The sequence below is a fragment of the Lissotriton helveticus genome, chromosome 10, assembly GCF_964261635.1.
Source record: "Lissotriton helveticus chromosome 10, aLisHel1.1, whole genome shotgun sequence".
Classification (NCBI taxonomy): Eukaryota; Metazoa; Chordata; class Amphibia; order Caudata; family Salamandridae; genus Lissotriton; species Lissotriton helveticus.
Genome location: NC_136071.1, coordinates 247,115,905 through 247,142,307, shown reverse-complemented (window position 1 = coordinate 247,142,307; position 26,403 = coordinate 247,115,905). Strand labels below are relative to the sequence as shown.

Sequence of the window (26,403 nt, the reverse complement as noted above, 5' to 3'; positions counted from 1 at the left end):
ATCTATACTTTTTTGTTGCAAAAGATCTTACAAACCATTGAAAAGGTACTGCCACACAATTTAGAGTGGTAACTAAATTGCCAAAGAGAAGAGGTTCCCTTTGGATTCCTTACCTTTGTGAACTGGGGTAATGTTTCAGGGGGAGTAGGCAGTAGTCTAGTAGGCCACCGCCATCTCTCATTGAAACTTTTAAAAAAGAAAACCTTTTTTTTATTTAAAAACATCCCTGTTTTTTTTAAGGAAATCGGACTGCTTTAAAAAAAAATTTTTTTTTTATTTAAAGACAATCACAGGCCACCTTCCCTGTGATTGTGACCAATCAGAACGTGGCATCGTTTTTGACCAACCTAAGGAGCATTAAGTAGGTAGGTAGGTACGTCGGACTGCGACCCATTCCTAACTTTGCAAACTGACCTTTTAGTACATAGGTCTGTTCGCGAAATATGTTTCTGGTCAGAAAAGGAAAGTCGCTAATTGCAACTGCTTCTTGCGACCAGACAGTTCATACAACTGGCCCTGTGTTTACTGGATAGCACGTTTGCTTGAAAAGTGACCCAGGATCGTGAGGAGGCTCCTTTAGGAAATGAGATGTGTGTTAATAAAACATAACACAGTCTTGTCTGTTTGGACAATCTATGATTTTACATGAAAATGTGGTGTGAAGTTTGACTGGGGGTTAGTATAGTTGGAATACCTCGTTAGGTGTTTATTATGTTTATATTTTGTATGAACTAAATCATTTTCTTAATATTCTTTTTTTAAATGCATGTAAAGCCTCATGTTCACTGATGTATTTAGATATAGTGAAAATTAAAACCTGCCCAATGAGATTTGGTGAACAAAAACAAACATTGTGTACATTACAGCGGCAATCTCCAGCATACCAAGTGCAGTTCTGTTACACCACCAATTATAAATCCAAAGGGAGAATAGTTTTTTCAAGCCACCACTTTTAGGACCTGTATCATTGTAACATATTTTTTGAGGATGTGATTTAATTCTTCACTAAGCTGATTCCCAGCTGTGGAAAGTTTGGAAACACAAAAAAGAAGCAAGTCGCCATCCTTTCGGTGACACATTTAACATTCCTCTGTTAGAGTTTTCTTTATAGCTCATGGCTGAATGCTGTACCAAAAGAACACTGGTGACTGTAATATCCTCCGGCAGGGTAGCGTTTCAGTCTACCCAAGCCCGGAGGTGATGAAGGAGCGATGGCGCATGACGCCACGCGCGATTATTAAATAAAGAGGCATGGCCTGGCTCCGGCAGTCAGGACCAAGCTGCGAAAGTAATAATAGCGTTGAGTCATTATTCTTACCCCTGTAGTGCTCGGTAATTACCGCGCCGCTAGCATTATCACACTGGCGACGAGGCGATGACGGGCTCACGCCGAGGTCTGTGTACAGCTGCTGATTTAGAGTGGCTGGCGCCGTATGAGAAGGCCCTGCAGCCGCATTGTGTGCCAGTCTGCAGCCTACCATAGAGGCTCTACAGCCATGTGAAGAGCTAGCTACATCATACATGCCTGCTGTCACTGTTTGCAGGCCTACTTCCACAGATAAGTCCAGCCTGCTGCCAGCTATGACGGCCCTGCAGCCATTAGAAATACCTGTGTGGAGCAAGTGACCCACCTTCAGCCCCAATCAGCTAGAGCCCATGCACGTGGATGACCCCTGCGCCCTGGAGGAGAGTGGAGTGGAAGTCAAGCTAAGTACCAATTTTACGCAGGACATAAACCCCAACTGCGCCACTGTCATTCTCGGCCATGCGGCTGCCACCCCATCCAGTAGAGGGGTAGGGCACGTGCCGCGAGGTGTACCCGCAACTGTGCTAGGATGGCGTTGATCCCAGCCATAGAGCCCTTTGTCGTGGATGGTGCCCCCTCCTCTCTCGCCCCTCGATGGTGGGACTGGACTGATCGTCTAAATCTCTTTTAAAGGGGCAGGTATATCCCGGGACAAACGCAGAGCACTACTCCTTCACCTAGGGGGCAAGGACATACACCGCATCTACAAGACACTAGTGGAGGCCACCCCCAAAAGGTATGTGATGCTGCTCAACGCTCTTAATGCGCACTTTAAGCCAATGGCGAACAGAGACTACGAAAGGGTCATTTTTTGCCAGGCCAAACAGGAAGCAGAACAGTTCTTGGACGCATTCCATGGGCGTTTGAAGGAACTGGCCAGCACCTGTGGCTTCCAGGACATACAAAATGAGATCAGAGGCCAGATAATACAAGGATGCTACTCCTCCAAACTCTGAGTGAACATCCTCCAAGAGTCCGGGAAATCCCTGGCTGATATCCTCACCCTGGGAAGGTCACAGGAACTGTCGCAGGCCAGAGCGTCCCACATGGAGGCCGCCCTTCACCGCCCCATTAAGATGGAACAGGTGTACATGGCGGAGACGGTGAACATAGTGAAGGCCAAGTCACGCCAAGGCCTGGGGAAACCTCCACAAGACATAAGGAAAGAATGTGGCTACTGTGGAGGCACGCCCCACAGCATGCAACACTGCACAGTGAGAGGGAAGCGGTGCCCAGCCTGCGGGTGGATGAACCATTTTGTGGCAGTCTGCAGGTCGTGGAAGCCCCAGAAAGAGAAGGCACAGGCGGTAGCCTAAACGCAAGACAGCGAAGATATGGATGACAACGCGGGAGACTACCCTATCCATTATGTATTCGCAGTGGATCAGCCACAACGGAAGAGACGGCGACTTCCAAAGTGCAGACTCAAGATTCACCACCAAGAAGTGTGGGCCACCATAGACACAGAAGCCTTGATTAAATTGATGGCTACCAACGTGTTCAACTAGGTGAGTCCACACCCACCTTTGCGCGAAGCGAAGATACAGGTATTTGCCTACGGACCGAAGACACCCTTCCCAGTCCTGAGATGCTTCAAAACGGAACTTAGGCACCAAGACCTCAAGATCCCCACCACGGTGTACGTGACCAAAGAAGGAAGTGGAATGCTGGTAAGCGGTCAGACAGCAGAAGAACTGAGACTGATCTCATTCGCTCTGGCAGTGCAAAAAGAAGAACTGGCGGCCATCATGGAAGAATTTGATGACGTTTTCAAAGGCATTGGATGCCTGAAAGGGAAAGAGGTATCTCTCCATATTGACCCGTCACTCCAACTGGTAGCACTGAGGCACAGGCGCATCGTATTCCACCTGCACCAAAAGGTAGAGGAAGAGTTGGAAGCACTGGAGAAGCAAGGGATAATAGAGAAGGTGAGCGGACCTACTCCGTGGGTGTCCCTGATCGTAGTGGCAAGAAAGCCAAAACAGCCAGGGCAGGTCCGCATCTGTGTCGACATGCGGCTCCCAAACACAGCGGTGAAAAGGGAGCGCCACTTAACACCGACCATCGATGACATCCTGGGGGAACTGAATGGTGTGATTCTCAAAAATGTACCTACGGTCAGGATACCACCAACTGCCCCTACATCCAGACTCTCTGTACATCACTACATTCTCTACGCATGTCAGCCCCAGGAGATACAGATGTCTCAACTTTGGGATTTCGAGTGCCGCTGAGGTGTTTCAGAACACCATCAGAGAAGTCCTCAGCTGACTCCCTGGAGTCTTTAATGCAAGTGACAACCTATTGGTGTACGCCTCGTCAATGGAAGACCACCACCGAAGGCTTCGCAGTGTTCTCCAACGGATCAAAGAGTCCGGACTCTCTCTGCACAAAGAAAAGTGCCAATTCTTGAAGAACAAAATTAGTTTCTTCAGCTACACGTTCTCAGACAAAGGAGTGGCCCCAGACCATGACAAGGTGCGAGACGTTCAGGAAGCCCCAGCACCCTCCAGCATCTCAGAAGTACAGAGTTTCCTAGGGATGGTAAACTTCTGTGGGCGTTTCATGCCGGACTTATCCAACGTCACAACGCCCCTCAGGGAGCTGACGAAGTCCACCACCACGTGGCAGTGGGGCCCCGACCAACAGCAAGCTTTCAAAGACACTAAAGCCGCCCTTTCGGCGTAAACCACGCTATCGTATTTTGACCCTGCTGGGCCCACCAATGTGGCCGTTGATGCCAGTCCCTAAGGACTAGGAGCAGTGCTCGCGCAGCTACAATGCAATGATGAATGGGCCCTAATTGCATACGTGAGCCACTCTTTGATGGACACAGAGCAGTGCAATTGTAATCCACTGGGCCTGTTGGCATTGTCACGTCTACGTGTATGGCCACCCATTCACAGTCTCCAACGACCACAAGCCCCTCATCCAACTATTTCAAGGATCTGCATCAAAGCCCCCTCCTAGGATAGAGAAATGGATCCTTCAACTGCAAGGGTATGATTACTGGGTGGAGTACAAGCCAGGCTCATCCAACTCAGCTGACTACCTATCAAGGCACCTGAGGGCCGCAACCAAAGCAGAAGAAGAAGATGCCGAGGACACGGAGGAATATGTCCGTTCATAGCGGAGAGGCCCGGACCACTTTCGATAAGCCTTGAAGCTATAATAGAGGCCACCTGGAATGACAAGTCTCTGCAACTAGTCATCGCCGCAGTTCAGGCGAACGACTGGCACCCCATTCAGACCACGATGACCAGTTGGACCCCCCAGGCGATGGCGACATTCGAATCGATCATGCGGATCAAGGTCGAACTCTCGGTCGACGGGAGTGGCTGCTTGCTCAGAGGTTTGCAACTGGTAATCCCATAAAGCCTTGCTCAACAAGCGGTGGACCTCGCACACAGAGGGCACCAGGTGTGGGGAAGACAAAGGGTCATCTAAGAGCGGAGGTGTGGTTCCTGGGGATGGACCCGATGGTCGAGCAGACAGTCAGAATTTGCCAATGGTGCCAGGTGTCAGGCCAACCGGATCGTCCTCACCCCGTCATCACTGAAGACAACCCCCGATGACCGTGGGAGTGCGTCAGTATTGATTTTGGGCACCTGCCAGATGGGCGCTATGCCCTTGTGGTCATCGATGATTACACAAAGTACCCTGAGATAGAAATCGTTGGAGGTCAAATAGCCATGGAGGTAATTACAAAAGTAGAAAAGATCATTGCAACTCACGGGATCTTTGAGGTGGTGAAGACGGATAATTGCCCGCCCTTTCAGGGGCCAGAGTTTGCTGATTATCTCATGTCCTGGGGCATTCAACATCGGAAGGTGACACCGCGCTGGCCCCAAGCGAACGGGGAAGTAGAGAGATTCATGCGCACTCTCAATAAGGTCATTCGTATTGCGCATGCTGAAGAAGCACCCCTTACCCCTTAAAAGAGCCATCTACGGCTTCCTGAGAGAATACAGATTGACGCCTCATCTCATGACTGAGAGAGCACCGGGACCAGCAAGCATGGGTCGAGTGGTGCGTGACACTATGCCCCATCACCCAAACTGGGCCCTTCCTCAGGTCAACACCGCGAGGACCCTAGCCAAATGGACCAGTACCAACAACCGAGCTAGCATCGCCGGAAGAGCGAGAGCGTCGACCATTCAAGAAAGGGACATAGTCTAGACACCCCAGGAGCAAGTTCCGTCTCCCGATTGAACAGTGTCCGTGGACAGTGATCCGCCGAACCGGCACAATGGTAAGAGCCCGGAGAGGAACCGAAGAACTCACTAAGAATATATCATTCTTCAAAAAGGTCCATGCTGGAACTCCCAACTCTTCAAGACCGGATCATATGGAAGCTGCTCCAAGTCAACGGAGAGTGGCTGAAGAGGTAGAGGGTGGCCAAGGGACTATCCCCATGGATGATCCGGACAGATCTGACAGAGAAACACCATCACTACTCGGAACTCCAGACAGAGGACTGTCCGACTCCCTGGTGAGAGCCCCGGAGGGTGGAGTCTCACAGGAAGTGGCTCCTGCCTATCATCATCACAGAAGAACATTCCAGATACAGCCTGAGGAGCAATCCCGCTCCATCTTCCCGTTTGGCGGGATTTATGGTGTGATGGACCAAGGTTTTGCAGCGGACTGTCTCCTGTGTCTGGGAAAGAACTGAGGACCGATTGCACGCCCGGAATGGGTAACAGATCTAGAGGTTGATGTTATGTTTCTTGTTTAATGAAGATTAGAAGGAATGTAATCTCCTCCGACAGGGTAGCGTTTCAGTCTACCCACGCCCGGAGGTGACGAAGGAGCGCTGGCGCATGACGCCACGCGCGATTATAAAATAAAGAGGCGTGGCCCAGCTCTGGCAGTCGGGACCATGCTGCGAAAGTAATAATAGCGCTGAGTCATTATTCTGGCCCCCGCGGCGCTCGGTAATTACAGTGCTTCGGGTATTATCACAGTGACCTCCTCTGATGTGTTTCGTAAATTGCACTTGTTCTAAACACTGATTAGAACAGTCTTGGAGTCCACATTTGGTGAAACCATGAATTTAAACATTCACCATTAAGTAATAATAATAATCCACATTTGTAAAGCGCGAACAATCACCGGTAAGGGTCTCTAGGCGCTGGGGGCCATCGGGAAGATTAAGCGAGCTATTGCGCAGAGTCACATGGTGCTGGGCTAATCTGCCACCGGCGCCAGGGATCGAACCGTGAACCCCAGATTCCAATGTCAGTCGCCCTGGCCACGGCGCCACACCAACAGTAGATCAACACTGCCATTAGTGTTACAATTGTTAGCTCTGACGTTAGCCAAGACCTTCTGGGGCAGATTTACAATGAAAGTGACTCAGAGTTGAACGCAAGCCATTTGGCTGTGCCGCATTGAGTCACTTTCAAAGCACAGGGCATGAAAATGCGCCACCGGTACGACACAAAAGGTGACGTACCGGTGGCGCAAGGGGCTTGTAAATCTGCCCCCCTGATTTTTGCAAAAAATCCTCTTCGGCCATTGGTCTGTTAATGTCCTTTACATTTTTGTTCCGCCCCTCACAGCATAGCAATGCGGAAAAGGGTCAGTCCATTTCAGACATTACCTCCTTTTGGTGTGATTGACGGTCTTTCGCCCAAGCACAATGGTGTCACTCACAACAGAAAAATAGTCTTTTATATTGGTCCTCTTTCCGTGCTTTTAATTTGTTCTTCTTTCCCAGTACCTCCTGTCGTTTCTATGGTCCATACTTCCTCCCATCATAATGTTCCTGAAAATAGAGCAACAGCGCAAGGCTTTTCAAGGAAAGAAGCACAACAGATATACACATTGATTCTATAGTCTAAAGAGATCACCAGTGGTTCTGGGACATTAAAAAAACAATATAAAACAATTGGCATACTCGATGACGAAAGAAGTTAATCAACGCCTGCATGCTACACTGTTGATAAAATATCATAAAGCAAGGCGAATTCCTAGAGGTCTACGGATTTCATTGAAACCCGCTCCTTATAAGAACAATCAGACTTTCACAGACCGGTGGTTTGGAATCTCAAACAATGAATTTTGGGTTTGATCCCATAAATCAAAGAAGAACTATAAAGACTTTTGAAGGACCTGACACAAGAAATCACACAACTCAAACAAGAAATTGAGAAAAGACAAATGAAAATAATTGGACTGTAATTTTAAACGATACCAAGCACAAATTGATACGTTGACTAAATAAATAAGTGAGAGAAGAATACATCAATTTTAGCGTCTTACTTTGAGAGGTATGTAACTGGACCAATGTATATGCGTAAAGAAGACAAAACAGAGTAAACAGTAATAAATCACAAGGAGAAGCATCTACCTCCGATGAAGGAAGTACTAAAGAGCAACAAATTAAGTAAGAATAACATATTCACAGAACCGATAGAAGATAAGGGAAGAACTCCTGAAGAATGGGAGGCAACAACCATAAGGAATCACAATAGTTTTGGACAATCAGTCCAGCTTCAAAACAGAAGCCTGAAGGGGGAGAGACCAATGTAGAACATCAGAGGGTTACAAGAAGTAGGGCCAAACCGTGATTATAAACATGTCTAAATGACAGTTGACAAAGGAGGTATGTTAGGTTCTCCAAAAAGGAACTTCATGTATATCCACCTATTACACAAATGATGACTGAGACTGAGATTTTTAGATTTGCACAAAAGTTACTGTTACAACATTTTTTTGAGAACGTGTTGGAAAAGAAAGATTTGAAGAGAACCGTACATACATCTTCCAACTCAAAGGCATTTTATACCTCTGATGAGTCATAAAAAATTGGATACACCCAAAACCATTAACAACCACAATTTGAAGGAAACCATAAGACACGGGAAGCATTGACATTCCTACATAACATGAGATGAATGCAAGTTTTTGAGAAAACTGACCAATGATTCCACAATAATTTTCAAAAAAGCAGATATGGGTGGCGCCCTTGTCATGATGGATGAAGAATTCTATAAACGGAATGTTGATCTGTGTGTTAACAACTCATGCACACACAAAACCATGGAAACAGATCCAACTAGAGCATTCATGAAAACATTGAGGCCCTCATTACGATGTTTTGGCGAGGAACCGCTAGACCATAGGTCAGCGGTTCTGCACACCGAATTAGGATGTGACTGCACATGGGGCTGTCGCAAACTTCCATTATTCAATGGGAGCTTGAGCCGCGGGCCTAAACCGCCTGCAGCACAAGCTCTCATTGAAAAATTGACGTTTTTGCACATCCCTACACCGTTTGGAAGCACCTCTCGGTGCCTGCTACATGGTGCAGGACTGTGAAGGGGGACACCTATGCCACACTGGAGGGCCAGGGGGAATGGGGCCCTGGTCGGGCCCCCAAAAGCACTTTCAGACAGCAGTTCCATGTCGTAAAGCCCACCATGGAACTGCTGTCGGACAGTGCCATCATAATCTCGATGGTGGAAAGCAGTCTGTTAGGGATTATGAGGCTCTTCTGACTGGCCAACGTGCTCCTTGGGGTTTAAACTACGACTGCCGTCTTTGTAATACGGTGTCTGAGTTTAAACCTTAGTTGTCTTTTGGAAAACCTCCGATCGACATCCGAATCAGCCCTGAGAGTGATTTTAGAGAACGGTTTGATGGGAGATGTCATTATGGAGACAGAGAAAAGATATTTCTGAAGATTCACACAATGTACATATTACTAAAAATACTAAAGTTCAAGGAAAATCCTCCATTCAAACTTATTGTCTCGACTACAGGTTTGATACATAAACCTATTGGAAAGTTCCTAAATTTCCACCTACAGCCCTTTGTACAAGTGGGTTAGTCTTATTTACGAGACACCACAGACTTTCTAAACAAACTGCAAACCTTGACTGAAGTAGATTGGACGAATCACGTATGTAACATCAATGTGAAGTCATCATACCCTTCCATAACCCACATTGAGGGTCTTAAGCAGTGGAACAAGCATTTATTCTGGCCTCTATATCAGACGCCCTAATGTTTTTTTCTCAGATTTTGGTCCATTTCACAATGTATCACAGTTATTTCAGGTGGAAAGAAAATACTATCTGCAATTGACTGGGACATCCATGGGAAATTGTGCAGCTGCTTGCTATGAAACAACACACGGAGCAGCTTTAGTCACATGGGTGAAATCGAGCTAACACCATGGTGGGATACTCACTCTGGGAGACGAGACATAGGGTTACAAGGGACATGCGACAATGCATACGTTTATTGAGATATTTTTCACAATGCAGATAATATACACACTGTATGTACTAGTACATATCCGGAATGGCTTAATTTTTAACATCAAGTTTATGTGTTTAGGCACTTGTGTCATAGTACCTTAACTTGATGACATAGCCGAGTTTGTTTTCTTTTAAACTTTGATATCACTTGAACGCATAAATGATGGACCCATTTCAGTGTATTTTTGGGTTCTCATTTTAACGCAGTGTTCATTTGTTATAATTTTCACTTGTTAAAGTGTTTATTGGTTTAACAAAAGGAAGAATGTTCAATGTCTTAGCCTTTAGTGATATATAAAAATGGATCTCTTGACTGAGAGTTTTTCTTTTATACCATATGGATCTTCACCTCCTAACAAAGGGCTAATCTTCGCCCGAAATGTAATGGGGACACTGTACACTTTATGCACAGAATTGGTGATGGATTACACATGCATGTGAATACAAGAATTACCAGTTTAAAAAAGCAATGAAGATTATAAATGGTTTATGATTAATTCAATTATCCAAAAGAAGGATTAATCAAATTATATAAAAGAAGAATTCATACTTCAGAGAAAGTCATTGGGCTCCAATCAAAAATACAGTGCTATAGGTGGCAACGATTCAAGAAAGGAAAAGTGGTGATAGTTAATTTCCTGTGCAGACTCTTTCAGGAAGAAGGAATGCCACTCTGCTAGACTGTTGCCCTGCTAGACTACTGCCTTGCAGGACCGCTGCCTTTCTGGATTGCTACCCTGTTGCATTGCTGCCCTCCTGCCTGAGACGGATGGATTGAACCTGCCCCTTGGACTTACTGTGACTCCAAGGGCTTTTCTGCTGGCCTCTTGTTCAGAGCCAGAGGGACATAACAGGCTGCCAGCCAACTAAACAAGGACCCAGATCTAGCTGGATCCATTCCTTGACCCCAAGTGGTGTCACTCAGGTCCTGGACTCTTGATGTGGCCTTAGTGGAGATGAATATGAAATTTTTGGGGTCTTTGCGCCCACAAATGGGCCCTTTGGCACCAAAACAGTGTTACTCGCACTGCTTGCCAGCGGGAAGTTCCATCAACCTGACTCTTCATGCTACGGGCCTCGAAAGCTTGTAGGAAGTGCCACCATTAAGCTCCAGTTTGACCATTCACGCACGAGAACAGGATCATTGTGCTAAAGTGACAACCTTTTGCGATTCCAATCCTGTTCTTCGTGTTGCAACGACAACTGTTCAAAATGCTTCCCTCCTCCTTGGGCCCCTCTACAGATGAACATGGCTCTTTGCACTGGACTGAGAAAGCAACTATTCAGCAGGACTAACCTGATCCCTCTCTCCGACCTGTGCTCCATCGCAGTTGACCTGAACTTGAGACTTTCTCCCGGTTATGAGTAAGGCTTTGGGCTTTTTGGCGCTATTTTAATTTAAACCTTTAAAATTCATTATCTCCAGTTCCACTGACTGGATTTTTGTTGTTTTGGTCTTGTTTTATTTATTAAAGTTTACTCATTGTTTCTAATTTGGTTTGGGATCCTTTTCGTGTTTTCATTGTATTATTGTTTGAAGTATGACACAAATACATTACACATTGCCTCTAAGTTAAACTCTGCCAAATTACCAGAGGATTGAGCACAGATAAAGTTTGGGTTTGCTTGTGACTTCACTCTCATAAGGATGGTGGTTGCTGCTTGAGTAGGATTTCACCCCCCTCAACTCATAAAACAATTTCTGACATCCACATATAAGATGCAATCAACCATTAACCACATTGCTTACATCCACATGTAAGATGCAGTAATACATAACACTTTTCAACCCATTCCAAGAAGCACATTCATATAAATTGTACTTATACTTTCTAAGTTGAGTTATTTCACCGACCTGTTGAGTTTTCTGACTTGTCTGATTTGGTATTAATTCCTACAAAGATTTACCTGTTATATTTGCTTGACCGAATGTATAAGGACTGCCACAAAGAAAAGTAACCAAGGCAATTACAAGAAGTAGGGCCCAATTCCGTTTCAGTTACAAGCAGAGGTTTGCACCTAAAACTGCTTTACAACCTAGGCACAGTTTGTGCACATTTGAAGTGATTGTCCGCTTAATTTCACACAGATCAATCCTGGCTCAATTTGTGAATTTCCTTTTTTGTGTAACTTGGAAGAAGGGGAAAAAGTGCAAATTGTGATTTATTCCTGATCCAAAGATCCCTAACTCACAATCCGGTCAAATTTTCCACCTGGTAAATAGTGAGTCAGGCATATTTTTATTGGATTTGCAATTTGTATCCAGAATAGCACTTTAGTTATTATCGAGGTCTAAGTAGTACTAGAATAGGGTCAGCCCCTTTGTTGGGAGGGTGATGGTGATGAAATATTTTCACTGGTTGATTGTGATTTAATAGAAGAACGAAATCTTACAAACCTTCAAAGCCCTAAACCTGGGACCAGGTCACCTGAATTAAGAAGTTATCATCGTTCATTTTAGTTGATTGATTGTTAGAAATTGAGAAATCACTACAAACGTTGCTTTATAATCAACTTTCATTATTGAAGTGTAAATTTTGTTTCACTTGAATTCTCTTCACTTGGACTTTGGTGCTCCTAGGGACAATTGTGTAGTATGTTTGGCAAGTTTGAAAGAGGTTTGGATGTGGTGTAAGTGCAATTTGTTAAACTGTAAATGTTCTGTATATTTTGTACATATTTCTATATAGAATTTATTGTATAAGGTGTTTTTTTCACACAGAAAATATTTTTTTCTAAAAATTGAAAAAAGAAAAGATTGAGTTGTTTCATTAAATGATGCAAATGTTCAAGCAGATGTTTATGTTTTATTCATAAGGGTCATTATTAAGTTTCATTGTTCAAAGAAACTATCAGTCCTGGCACACATATTGTTATTTAGAGTTCATTTGGTTTAGCCTGACTGGTTATGAGCCAAGGCCCATTTCCGTTACCTGGTTACAAGTGTATATTTCGGCATGCAGAAATGGAATGCTAAAGTGCATTTTTAAGCTGTAACATGGGTTTTTTGTTTATTGTTCTCTTGGAAAAAAAACAATGTCCTGGAACAATATTACCATATTGGACTGGAGTAAATGTACAGGTGTGTTCGTAGTAAGGAGCTACCTGCAAAGTTTGGTGTTTACCCTCAAACTTGCACTATTTAGGATTTTGAGCTTATTCCGTAGGTAAACCCTCCGTGGTTTAAATCGCAAATGGAGATTCCAACATACTGGCAGAAATGCTGTGACTACAATTGGAATTTATGGGTGAAAAATCCTACCATTCCTGATTAGGTGACTTGTAACGGTATTTTCCTTTGGGAATGCAGTTGGTATGTCCCTAAATTGAGCGTGGGTGCACAAATAGCTCTGCACATCCAGATTTTAGTGTTTTTTTCAACATTTTGGCTTTTATATATTTGCATTGATTTCCATAGGAACACATCTTATTGATTCCTGCCATTGACTTGCTTTGGAATCGTTGAAACCATTCTCTTCGCTTTCCCTTTATTACATTGCTGAACATGTTTTGTGGCAGTATTGGGTATGTTTATTTTTGTGTTTTTGAGCTTGATTTGTAGCTTCCATCAGTCATTCTCTACCTGCTTTGAGATTTGATGGCCTGAGTCTTTTTACCCGCACGCCTCACACTTCCTAAGAGTAATTGTCACTTTGTGCCATGCCACTGATGGCTCAGACCAGGACACTTATTATAGGTAATGTTTACTTTACCTCTCTCAGGAGTGTGGCCACAGTACACATATATCTTTGGCCATTATCCCCACCCCACCCCCTATCCTGGAACTCTATGAAGGAACAGTCATAAAGATTTGATTTTGAAAGAATGCATACATTTAAGTAGTTACACATTACTTGGAAGAGGTGTTCATATATGTAGAGAATGTAGGTGGATGGAATGCGTTAATTGGTATGGATGGGGTTAATATATCACTGGCAATATATTGCATCACAAAATATTGAATCTACTATATGGACTACCACTATATCATCAAGGTAGGTAGATGTAGAATTAAGATTAGTATTATCTCTACATACGTACATTGTTGATCTAGTGGTAGGTGAAATAATGGACATAATATTTTTATAGGTTGATATTGTTGACTTCAAAATAGTGATGGATACAACCAGGTAATTTTGTACCTGGGACCAGATTCAGAAACAGTCAAAAGCTTCACCTGCTTCAAGCCATATGTTCAGGTCATGGATGTCATCACATAGCCTTCAAAAGAGTGTGAGAAGCAGAAAACGAGCAGAGCAAAGAAAAAACAATACTTACTTTGGTTATATGTACTCGTCTGAGTATTTTCTTTTTTTCCACCAGCGGGCTTTGAAAAATGAACGACCCCCAGGTTGGAGTGTTCGGAGAAATTTCGCTAGCCACTGGGCAGAGGCCTCCCTTCGCATGAGCATTGGAAAATCTGGAGAACAGTCAGAGAGAAACCTGCAGACAAGCCCTGAAAGACAGCTGCAAGTGCAGGGAGTGATCAAGAGGAGAATGTCAAACATGGACTTTACTGTGAGTATTATCAGAAACATTTATTTTCTTCTCCAATTTCTGAAGAAAATGCAAAGTGGCTGGTAACCAGCCACCTTCTGTAGGGAAACAACCATTACGACGCGGTCATAACACCGCAGTACCATTACAACGCGGATTTTTAGAACGTAAGTCTTTACCACGACTTGCGCTGGAGGGCGCTCTAGACTAAGGAATAGTGTGATTTACTATTCCAACACCTTCCCTACTGTACGTAGGCTGGAGTTGGAATAGTAAATCATACTATTCCTAAGTCCAGCACCCTACAGCGCAAGTCGTGGTAACGACTTGCGTTGTAAAAGCTGCGTTGTGATGGTACTGCGGTGTTATGTACCACGTTGTACCATCATACATCCCCTTCTATCATACCACCCAGAAAAAAGGCCTCATACACTCACCGGTCCCTTTGAGCTGTACTCCCTCTGGCGGCAGGGAAAGTGAATGTTGAACCTATATCTAGGACTCATCCAAAATGCTGAAACCAAAGAAGAATGGGAAATTCAAATGGTGGACAATGCCTGTGGTAAGATACCTCATTACACAGCAGTGCCTGTTCTAGAGGGTGATTCAGAAAAGGAGGTGGTGATGAACAGAGTGTCTGAATTAAGCAGACCACTCTTACCCAGTCCAAAGATCAGGGCTTGAACCATCACCGTTTTTTAGCTCACTGCACCATCCCAGCTCAGAACCTGGCTACATGCAAATTAGTGTGTTCCTGTCCCAGTGCATGATGGGAACAGGGCAAACCAAACTACCAAGCCAATTCTTATACTGGGAAGGAAACAAGCTTCCGGGGACCGGTTTCTGGCATTTCAGCCGTCGTCGGCCCGGCTTGCTTGAATCCTGATGGTGCAATGAGCAAGGGACTCACATCTGAGTATACCCTTCCCCGCTTATGGTGGACAAAATGATTCAGAAAAGGGGGTGGTGATGAACAGAGTGTCTGAATTAAGCAGACCACTCTTACCCAGTCCAAAGATCAGGGCTTGATCCATCACCATTTTTTAGCTCACCGCACCATCCCAGCTCAGAACCTGGCTACATGCAAATTAGTTTGTTCCTGTCCCAGTGCATGATGGGAACAGGGCAAACCAAACTACCAAGCCAATTCTTATACTGGGAAGGAAACAAGCTTCCGGGGACCGGTTTCTGGCATTTCAACCGTCGTCGGCCCGGCTTGCTTGAATCCTGATGGTGCAATGAGCAAGGGACTCACATCTGAGTATACCCTTCCACGCTTATGGTGGACAAAATGATTCAGAAAAGGGGGTGGTGATGAACAGAGTGTCTGAATTAAGCAGACCACTCTTACCCAGTCCAAAGATCAGGGCTTGATCCATCACCGTTTTTTAGCTCACTGCACCATCCCAGCTCAGAACCTGGCTACATGCAAATTAGTTTGTTCCTGTCCCAGTGCATGATGGGAACAGGGCAAACCAAACTACCAAGCCAATTCTTATACTGGGAAGGAAACAAGCTTCCGGGGACCGGTTTCTGGCATTTCAGCCGTCGTCGGCCCGGCTTGCTTGAATCCTGATGGTGCAATGAGCAAGGGACTCACATCTGAGTATACCCTTCCACGCTTATGGTGGACAAAATGATTCAGAAAAGGGGGTGGTGATGAACAGAGTGTCTGAATTAAGCAGACCACTCTTACCCAGTCCAAAGATCAGGGCTTGATCCATCACCGTTTTTTAGCTCACTGCACCATCCCAGGTCAGAACCTGGCTACATGCAAATTACTTTGTTCCTGTCCCAGTGCATGATGGGAACAGGGCAAACCAAACTACCAAGCCAATTCTTATACTGGGAAGGAAACAAGCTTCCGGGGACCGGTTTCTGGCATTTCAGCCGTCGTCGGCCCGGCTTGCTTGAATCCTGATGGTGCAATGAGCAAGGGACTCACATCTGAGTATACCCTTCCACGCTTATGGTGGACAAAATGATTCAGAAAAGGGGGTGGTGATGAACAGAGTGTCTGAATTAAGCAGACCACTCTTACCCAGTCCAAAGATCAGGGCTTGATCCATCACCATTTTTTAGCTCACTGCACCATCCCAGCTCAGAACCTGGCTACATGCAAATTAGTTTGTTCCTGTCCCAGTGCATGATGGGAACAGGGCAAACCAAACTACCAAGCCAATTCTTATACTGGGAAGGAAACAAGCTTCCGGGGACCGGTTTCTGGCATTTCAGCCGTCGTCGGCCCGGCTTGCTTGAATCCTGATGGTGCAATGAGCAAGGGACTCACATCTGAGTATACCCTTCCACGCTTATGGTGGACAAAATGATTCAGAAAAGGGGGTGGTGATGAACAGAGTGTCTGAATTAAGCAGACCACTCTTACCCAGTCCAAAGATCAGGGCTTGATCCATCACCGTTTTTTAGCTCACTGCACCATCCCAGCTCAGAACCTGGCTACATGCAAATTAGTTTGTTCCTGTCCCAGTGCATGATGGGAACAGGGCAAACCAAACTACCAAGCCAATTCTTATACTGGGAAGGAAACAAGCTTCCGGGGACCGGTTTCTGGCATTTCAGCCGTCGTCGGCCCGGCTTGCTTGAATCCTGATGGTGCAATGAGCAAGGGACTCACATCTGAGTATACCCTTCCACGCTTATGGTGGACAAAATGATTCAGAAAAGGGGGTGGTGATGAACAGAGTGTCTGAATTAAGCAGACCACTCTTACCCAGTCCAAAGATCAGGGCTTGATCCATCACCGTTTTTTAGCTCACTGCACCATCCCAGCTCAGAATCTGGCTACATGCAAATTAGTTTGTTCCTGTCCCAGTGCATGATGGGAACAGGGCAAACCAAACTACCAAGCCAATTCTTATACTGGGAAGTGTGGTGCGTCGATTTTCTTGTAGTTGCGTTGCTTTTCCATCTCCCAATAGAAGGAACAACCTCCAGAGGCCCATCACAGTTACAGGCACCTCTTGGCAGGTCAGAACTCTGAGCAAGGAAGTTCAGGGGAGCTAGGGGTGAAGTCTTTGTGTCCCTGAGACTTCAGGACAGGAGGCAAGCTCTACTCAAACCCTTGAGATCTTCCTCAAGTCAAATTTTATTTGATTTGGTTCTCCACTGAGAACCACAAATATTCCATACATAATATACAATTTTAAACCGTTTTGTTAAAAGAGAGGTTTTCATTCTAAAACAAAGTTAAAAAAGGTTTTAAAAATGTATAAAAATTGTAGCAGACAAACTCGTTTGGCGGAGCCTAACACAGTATGATCAATTCCTGTACAGAGTTAATTCTACATTTGGTATAAATTGGTTGCAAAAACCTTTTTCTTGCCTTTACCACTGTCGCGTTTGGGCAAGTGAACAACAAATGTTCCAAGTCCTGCTCTCCACCATTACTCAGATTACAGATAATACTTGATTTTTCTTTTGGGTGCCACCTACATGTAACTGTTTTTGCAGGAAGTATCCCAAATCGGAACAACACAATCGATCTCCTGACCCCATGCTTTAAATAAAAATTAATATACTGTTGTGTTTTCTTAAAAACTATAGATTCTGCAACATTTTTATATAAAGGCAATTTAGTGCAGTGCTGAGAGTCAAGGTCAAAACTGAGTCTTGGAGTGTTTTAAAAAGAGCTTCAGCTGAGCAGGTGTCCATGATTGTAACAAATTAATATTAATTGCTTCCTCAAGCAGGGGTACACAGCACTCAGCAAAGTCCTTCTCTTTTCCTTGACAGAAACAACTACTGCAGGTCAACCCCAGTCAGCACGCAGCAAAAGGGCAGTACTTCTCCTCAGTTTCTCCAGCTCTTCTCTTTGGCAAAGTTTCCTCTGGATTCCAGAAGTAGTCTAACGTTCATGGGTTTTAGGTCTAATACTTCTACTCCAAAATGTGATTGTTCTCTATGTGCAAGCGTCTCTGAGCCCATTCCAAACCAGTTCTGCCCTCACTGGTGCAGCATGTCCGCAGGGGGTGGAGACAGCAGTGTGCAAGGGAGACAGGCCCAATTCAGGTGTAAGGTAATCTTCTCCCACTACTCTGTATGCAGCCTGCATACAGAGTAGTGGGAGAAGATTACCTTACACCTGAATTGGGCCTGTCTCCCTTGCACACTGCTGTCTCCACCCCCTGCGGTCATGCTGCATCAGTGAGGGCAGAACTGGTTTGGAATGGGCTTAGAGACGCTTTGAGCCACTCAGCTCAGCTCTGAGTCATTCAGGAAGGTCCAGGCACACCTCAACCCCCAGTGGCTTTCTACAGTGAAGGCACATCCCCAGCCCCTGTCTATCCAAAACCAGACAGTCAATACACAAACAGGCAGAGGCACACTGAATAGTTAAACAAGAAAATGCCTGATTTTTAAAAGTGGCATTTTCAAACACACAATTTAGAAACCATCTTTACTAAAAGATGTGTTATTAAATTCTGAGTTCAAAGAGCCTATACTTTATTTCTCTATCTTGTCCCAATGAGAAGTTATAGTTGTAAGGTGGTACAAAGCATTTCCCATTCTGTCCTGAGGCAAGATAGCCTTTCAATAGTGAAAAATGAAATTGCCAGTATTCACTATCAGGACATGTCACACACACCAGTACATGTCCTACCCTTCACGTACACTGCACCCTGCCCAGGGGGCTACCTCGGGCTTACCCTAGGGGTGCCTTACATGTAAAATAAGGGAAGGATAGGGCCTGGCAAGTGGGTGCACTTTCCACGTCAACATGGCAGTTAACTGCACAGAGACACTGCAGTGGCAGGTCAGAGTTACCTTTTCTGATCTACTCATGTGAGTGGCACAATCAGTGCTGCAGGCCCACTAGTAGTGTTTGATTTACAGGCCCTGGCACACTTGAGTGCACTTTACTAGGGACTTACCAGTAAACAAATTTGCCAATCAGGGAGAACCAATTGTAACAACAATTTACACAGGGAGCACTTGCACTTTGACATTGATCAGCAGTGGCTAAGTGCCCAAAGCATTTAGGCCAGCAAAAATTAAATCCAGCACTGCCTCATAAATACAGGAGGTAGAGGCAAAAAGTCGGGGGAAACCACGCCAAATATGCCAAGTCTAACATAGGCCTGTTACAGAGTCCTAAGACATCAACACAAGTTCCTATTTAACAGACACTCTTTAAGGATTAGAGATGAAATGGGTTGTTTTATGAGGCTAATTATTAATAAAGGAAAAGTGAAAGTGGTGTTAATTTAGATTTTTTCATAGGTGCATTCAAAACATTGTCTAACAACACTGCATAATTTTACAGAAATCCACTACTGACCGTACCAATTGCCAGAGAACATTAAAGAACAAAAGCAGGTATTGTACTTTCTGTGGTTATTAAAATAATTTTAAGATGTTGTACTTTTGGATATATGCACTAATAGGATGCATTGTTTGTGATTAGTGTTTGTTTGTAATAAGTTATGCAGCATGAGTGCCTTAGTCTAAACATTCAAGAGACACAGGGCCTGATTAGGTTGGTGGTCGGACTTATGTCAATCCGCCATCCCTTTCGGAAACTGGACTGCCCGACTACCGCAACCGGTATCATGATGTGATCGTCTTCAAGGCGGTCGCAATGTGTATCTTTTGTATGGCGGCATATGCTGCGGGCTGCAGCACACACTGTAGTACAAAATATACACCCTCTACACAGTGGCATACATGGAGGAGCCCGCTCTGGATTTAATGCAGAGTGCTCAGGCCCGAGTACTGTGCTGAGGGGGCCCCTCCAGCTCGAGAGGCCCCCCCACACCATGGGCCCCTGTCTGTACATATCTTTGCACTATGTGGCAGGCATCATGCGGTGCCTGCCACATGGTGCAGGGGCCAGATGGAAGGGGGGCTGCTACGGGCCCCCAATGTCCCTTTCCCCCTGCCTTTTCATGACGGGTAAACCGCCATGAAATGGTTGGCTGGAAGGGACATTGTAATCCCTATGGCGGGGCAAGCCATTGTAGGGATAGCGGACCTTTCAACGGTCCCATAGGATCCGTGGCGTTCAGACTCTCCAACCGCCAACTTCCGCCCACCATTATAATGCGGCGGACGGTAATGCTGGGTTCGATGGCGGTGGGACAGCCACTGACGGGCTGACGGTGGCGGTCCCACTGCCATCATATTGAGGCCCACAGTTCTTGAAGCATGTTAAACCCTCTAAATGTAACTGTACACAGAGAAATTCTAAAACCAGATTAAAATAATCAAGATTGAAAAAAGTCACAGTTGTAAAGGCATTCACGGATTTGCAAAAGTAGGCACGGATTCAGGGGAATTCCTAGGTGGGCTACATGCAAAAGTATGTGTACACCAATAAAGTCATAGGTTTGTGGGTATTTACATTCATTCTTACAGATGTTTTCTCACTTGCGAAATGCACACAGATTTACTCATGTCAGGGGCATAAGTAATCATAGTCCCATGGTAGGACTTAGGAGGACAACTATGTATTTAGTTGAGGTGAAGTGAAAGAAGCTCTGCCATGGCGAAAAGGTCTTAAAATCTCATTGAAGTCAGAAATTTGGTCCAAATGTAGAATTCCTAAGTTAGCAAATTTCCTCCTTTACGAGCCCTGTCTTGAGAAATGAGCGCAATAACACTACCCTGGGGATAAAACATAATATTAGAAGCAAAGTGCAATCTATAATGTAATGTATATTTCTGTAGTTCATTGCCATCTTTCCAATGATCCAAAGTGCTTCTGGATTCTCACAGACCATAGTCAAAGTGGTCTATTGATAACATATTTGGTATTATTTTGTATTTTTTAGACGTAAGTCTAGTAGTATAGCGGGCAGCAATGTTAGAGTAAACTAATGTCTTGAACAGTCTGCTAGAACCTGTTATGCATCTATGTAGAGCATGTGCTGAAGGTCACTTCGATTGGTTTTGGTTCTGCTGGGGGTGTACTGTTGATCATTGCTCTGCTTCATGCAGATGTTAACGTTTGGAGGCATCATTGCTCATGATGTGGCTTTGATGTCTTTCTATTTGTAAACGGGTTTGATACATTTAAGTTATCTTCTACAGGATGGCTGACACATGGTGATGTTGGGAGTTGTGTCTAATATGTAATGTTGTTTGGCGACGTGTAAGTCAATCTGTTCTGGATGTGACATTGCGGTAGAAATTTTTAAGCCACTTGTCTTGTAGCCACGTTGTGTGCATGGTGGCGCCATGAGTTGAGTCTAGTATGTAATGTTTTAGGGTGATGCGCGATATATAATTTGCTACAGATGGGTTTCTGTGGTGACAAACATCTAGCAAACTATAAGGCTTGGTTTCATGTTGTGCCCATTATGGGGCCTGGGGTTGTCACCAATGAGTTGTCTACTCACTAAGGTCTGCTAGATGCAGGGCTGTGCTGTGGGAGAGAAGCACCATGAGAGGCGATGCAAGATCTATAACCCCATATGTACACTATGCACAGCAGTGACCTGTATAGGTACAAGACAATAAAAAAGACATCAACAAACATTGAATAAGTAACTAACATATGATTTATTGCCCTTCATTTAACTGAGGAGCATTTACTGTAAGGAAATCCAAGAATGATGGACGAAAGATTCAGCATGTGTCTGGAAAAGTCTAGGCTTCTGGCTCGATCAAGATCTTAGTTTCAGAGCCCAAGCGAGAAAGACAGCAGGTACCTGCTTTGGACTCATGCGAGCAGCCCGCAAGATTCTTCCACTGATCCCCCCCCAGTCCAGGAAAATCTTGATTCAGGGCCTCATTATATCAAGGCTGGACTACGGAAACGCCTTATATCTAGGCGCACCTGTAGCTGTTATAAAAAAACTCCAGCACGCCCAGAACGCCGCAGCAAGGCTACTGACGGGAACGAAATCTAGATGCTCAGCCAAGCCCTCCCTCAAGGTGCTCCATTGGCTCCCCATCCAAGAACGTATCTCTTTCAAAGCCTTGTGCATCTCCCATAAAATCTTACAAGGCAAGGGTCCCCCAATACTGAGACCTCTTATTAAGCCACACAAATCAGCCCGACAACTCAGGTCAGACGACCTGTTTCTGGCTAGCGTACCCAGAATAAGGAAAGCTCGCACTGGCGGCCGCTGCTTCTCTTATAACGCTTCCAAGCTGTGGAACAGCCTCCCCCTTAACATCCGCAAAGAAAACAATGTCCTCTCATTTCGCAGATTGCTGAAAACCTGGCTGTTCCCCCAATAATCCACCTCCAAGAGTACTGTCAAGCCTTACTTTAGCGCTGGGACGCCCGAGGGTAGCTACGCGCTCTAGAAATCACGAATCAAATCAAATCAAAATCAGATCACTGCTCATCAACCCCTTGTCTTTTACCCCTTGTCTTTTCTCAAGACTTGGTGAGCACCCAGGAAGGCCAATGAATGAGAGAGTGTTTAAAAGTATTGAGATGTGTGTCCAACAGGACCAAACCGGAGGAATAAGAAGGTTTAAAGCTGGTTTGTACACCTCAGGGAAGAAGCTCCAACCAACCTGTCTGGCGGGGCATCTGTACTCTGCAATGCTGTTACCCAGGATGTCAGTAACAAATCCCTGTTACATCTGCTCTGTCTTGAAGGATAGTTCTGGTACCCAGTGCATAAGCCAAAAGAAAAGTCATTTGTGGAGCGGCACAGCTTAGATAGACGAAAACATTGGAAAAAATTGTGGCTGGACACTGAGTAAATATCACAGTAGGAGAGCAGGCTGAGAGTTGGTGACATTTTAAATTAATGTTATAACATAGACATCAGACATTTTTTTATGTAAATTAAAATTGCCCACCATATGCTACATTGCAGGCACACACATGCATGAGTGAGCATCAGCAGACTATTTGGAATAGATTTTCTTTTACAGAAAACCCATAGCAAGAAGGCAAGCCATGCATGCACATTTTGTGATGCATGTGCAGATGTGTAGATTTTAGATCGGAGACCTGTTAGCTTTGTCAATGCTTGGTTTTGTTTGTGTTGCTACTCGCATTGCGTCACACAGGCCTTGCATCATAGTTCACCTCTGGTCACCCTTCCTGTACACAATGTGTATACAGTATGCTTAGTGGCAATTAGAGTAGATATTGTTTTAATTCATGGTATAAAGGGCCGGATTTTTAGATCTAGCTTGGCTGCGCAGCAGTTGCCAGATATTATGTTATCTACAGAAAAAGAGCTTTCAGAAGTACCACTTGATTAGGCAGAAGTTGTTTGTTTCCAATGAAAAAGAGTGCTTGTATTGCATGTTTTGCTGTGCTGATAAGCATATGCTTAATACAACAGGATTTAGTGGATTATGATGGCAAGCCAATTATCAACAGTATTAGCTTGATCTGGTTATTGTGAAATGTTCCCATAAAGGTCATATTTATTGTGAAAAGCATATGTTAAAGTCAATGTGTATTTTATTTTGTATTAAAGGCTGCAGAGAGATATATTATTACTTGTAATATCACTCATTACCGTAGTAGCCGATGGCAGGGCCGGACTGGCTATCGGGCAGTTTGGAATGCTGCTGAGCTGGGGGCTGATTTCGTTGATGGGGACCTGCGTGTACTAAACGAAATTCGTTTTGCTTTCGAAGCACACGCAGGTCTCCATGAACGAAATCAGCCCCCACTGCAATTAAATCAGCCCCCAGCTCTGCAGCATTCCAAACTGCCCGGTATTCAGTCCGGCCCTGGACGATGGTTTTTGATGTTTGTCATCCCCTTTGATTTTCACTGTGTCAATGCATGTTAGGCTTTTTTGAGAGGGGTTGCAAACTGGTTTGTCATTTATAATTTTGTACACATTTGTAATTTTATAACTGTAAACAAGAGAATTCCCACCAGATTTGCATTTCAGTAGGCCAGTGTTGGTTATGGTGTCAAGCCTATGGTAAAGGCTGTGGGCTTCATTGGCTCATTATGAACAGTTATACCAGATTCCAAAGGTTTGAGATGTTTATTATAAAAAGGTATGACAATGCTGGTAACCCTTACTACATATTGGGCTAAAGGCTTTATCTGTTTAGATTGGATTGTTGTCACACTGTGCTAAAGCCTGTAGGCATGCATTTTGTGGCATGGAATCTCAGAGATTATAATAGGAGACAAGGTGAGCTTCTCCACCAAACCATGGCGATAGAAGTTTGCACTATGGTAATTCTTATTTGGCCCTCTTAGGAGTGATGTACTATGTTTTGAATGCTGTAATTTTTAACATACTTGTAATTCTTTTAACCCCTCCCATGCTTCGTGTGCTGATGACGAGCTGAGCTCGTCATGGCCGTTAGAACGCTCACACGCGGGGATAATTCCCCTGCTGTGCTGGGCATCCTAAGGAACGGGCGTGGCCGTGACGAGCTCAGCTCGTCATTAGCACACGAGCACTGTGGCTGATGACGAGCTGAGCTCGTCATCAGCACCGGGGCGCTGTGCGCCCCCCCCCCAGCACAACGGGGGAATTACCCCTGCAGAGAAGGGGTTAAGGTAAACTGGTTGTATGACTTGTGGGAAAGCCTTAGCTGAATGCAGTAGTTGGTTATGGTGATAAGCCAATGATAAAAGTTATAGTCATGATAGCTTCATTGGGAAAAGGTAGGTCAGATGCCATTGGTCTAATCAGATTATTATGAAAAGTTATGACAAAAGCTTTAGGCCTGATTTATTTATTATGAAATGCATGTGTTATAGTCAAAAGTCTTTTGAGGGTGGATTGTGACTAATATTAGTTAAAGCCTGCAGGCATTTCCTTTTACTTTACATCTACCAGATTAGCCTTGTAATCAAGGATTTGAGTTCTGATTATCGATTTTGACAAAGTTAAGGTGTAGAAGATTTGCACCCTTATAATTCCTGTTTGAATTACTTCTGACAGGGTTAGTTGTTTGCCAGGTTGTTGCAATAATTATAATTAATAAAAAATATATACATTTAAATATATATATATATATATATATATATATATATATATATATATATATATATATATATATTCACTGAAAAAACCATAGGTTATAGACCATATATAGTTAGGAATTAGCATTTAAAAAACCTTTTTTTACTCACACAAAACCATTGAAATTCCATATATAGTTAGTTGCACTAACTATATATTGCGCACCCGCAATCCACTGCTGATGATGTCACATATTACATCATTCATGACATGGTCAGTGACATCACTGATGACATCACTGATGACATCTCAAATGACATCACTGATGACAACATCCAGTGACTATGTTTCTGTAAAGTTAAAATATGTCTTACATATTGAAGAATGAGTGGATGTATAAGTGTCTGGACGAAGGATTTAGTAGGTGCATGACTGAATGTATGAGTGAGTGATTAAATGTGTCTCACTGAGTGCATGGGTTAGTGACTAAACTGTCTTAATTTGTGCATCATTATGTCTGTTGTTCTGTAAACTGCTGCATGTGTTGATCAGTAGCTATATGAGTAACTATATGGGTTATTGATTGATTGCCCAAGTATTTGCATGGGAGACTGAGTGTGTGTGTGGCTGGATGGGAGGTGTGTGACTCTGTACAGATCAATGTGTACTTGTATCAATGATTGTATAAGAGAGTAAGTATGTGTTAGTATATGGTTGAAAACGTAAGGTGCTCTATGTTTAACTGTATAGAGTAGAAAATGGAAGTGTGATTGATTCTTTACAGGACTGACTAGGTGTGTGAGTAACTCCATGGATGAGTGGCAGAGTGTGAGTGTCTGTATAGGTGTATGAGTGCATATGATTGTGTTGTAAACATGAGTGATTGTATGTATGAATGATTGTATGGGTGAATGAGTGAATGTGTGTGTAGACGTAGGAATCAGTGAGTACGTATGTAGTAACTAGTATTGGTGTGTCAATGGTTTCAAAAATTATACTCTGTTTTTAACACTGGGTGAAACAGAGGTTATATTAAAATGTGAGGAGATGCATTGTATTGTCACATGAATGATATCATCAGTGATGTGATCATTGATGTCAAGTGAGATGTCATCAGTGATGTCATTTGAGATGTCATCAGTGATGTCATCAGTGATGTCACTGACCATGTCATGAATGATGTAATATGTGACATCATCAGCAGTGGATTGCGGGTGCGCAATATATAGTTAGTGCAACTAACTATATATGGAATTTCAATGGTTTTGTGTGAGTAAAATAAGGTTTTTTAAATGCTAATTCCTAACTATATATGGTCTATAACCTATGGTTTTTTCAGTGAATTTTCAAGGTTTTGTAAATGCTAATTCCTAACTATATATGGTCTATAACCTATGGTTTTTTCAGTGAATTTCAATGGTTTTTTAATAGCAAATATCATAAGCTGTCGAATGTCAAG

At 44.0% G+C, this 26,403-nt stretch overlaps 1 protein-coding gene across 1 annotated transcript in view; it reads left to right on the top strand.

Annotated features, from left to right (window-relative positions):
* The window catches only part of LOC144783990 (uncharacterized), a 330,381-nt gene that overhangs the window by 73,226 nt on the left and 230,752 nt on the right, over positions 1-26,403 (top strand). Inside the window, exons 3-4 of the mRNA XM_078662705.1 lie at positions 13,897-14,091; positions 19,355-19,407. Coding sequence (XP_078518831.1) covers positions 13,897-14,091; positions 19,355-19,407 — 248 coding nt within the window. The remainder of the gene's footprint in view (positions 1-13,896; positions 14,092-19,354; positions 19,408-26,403) is intronic.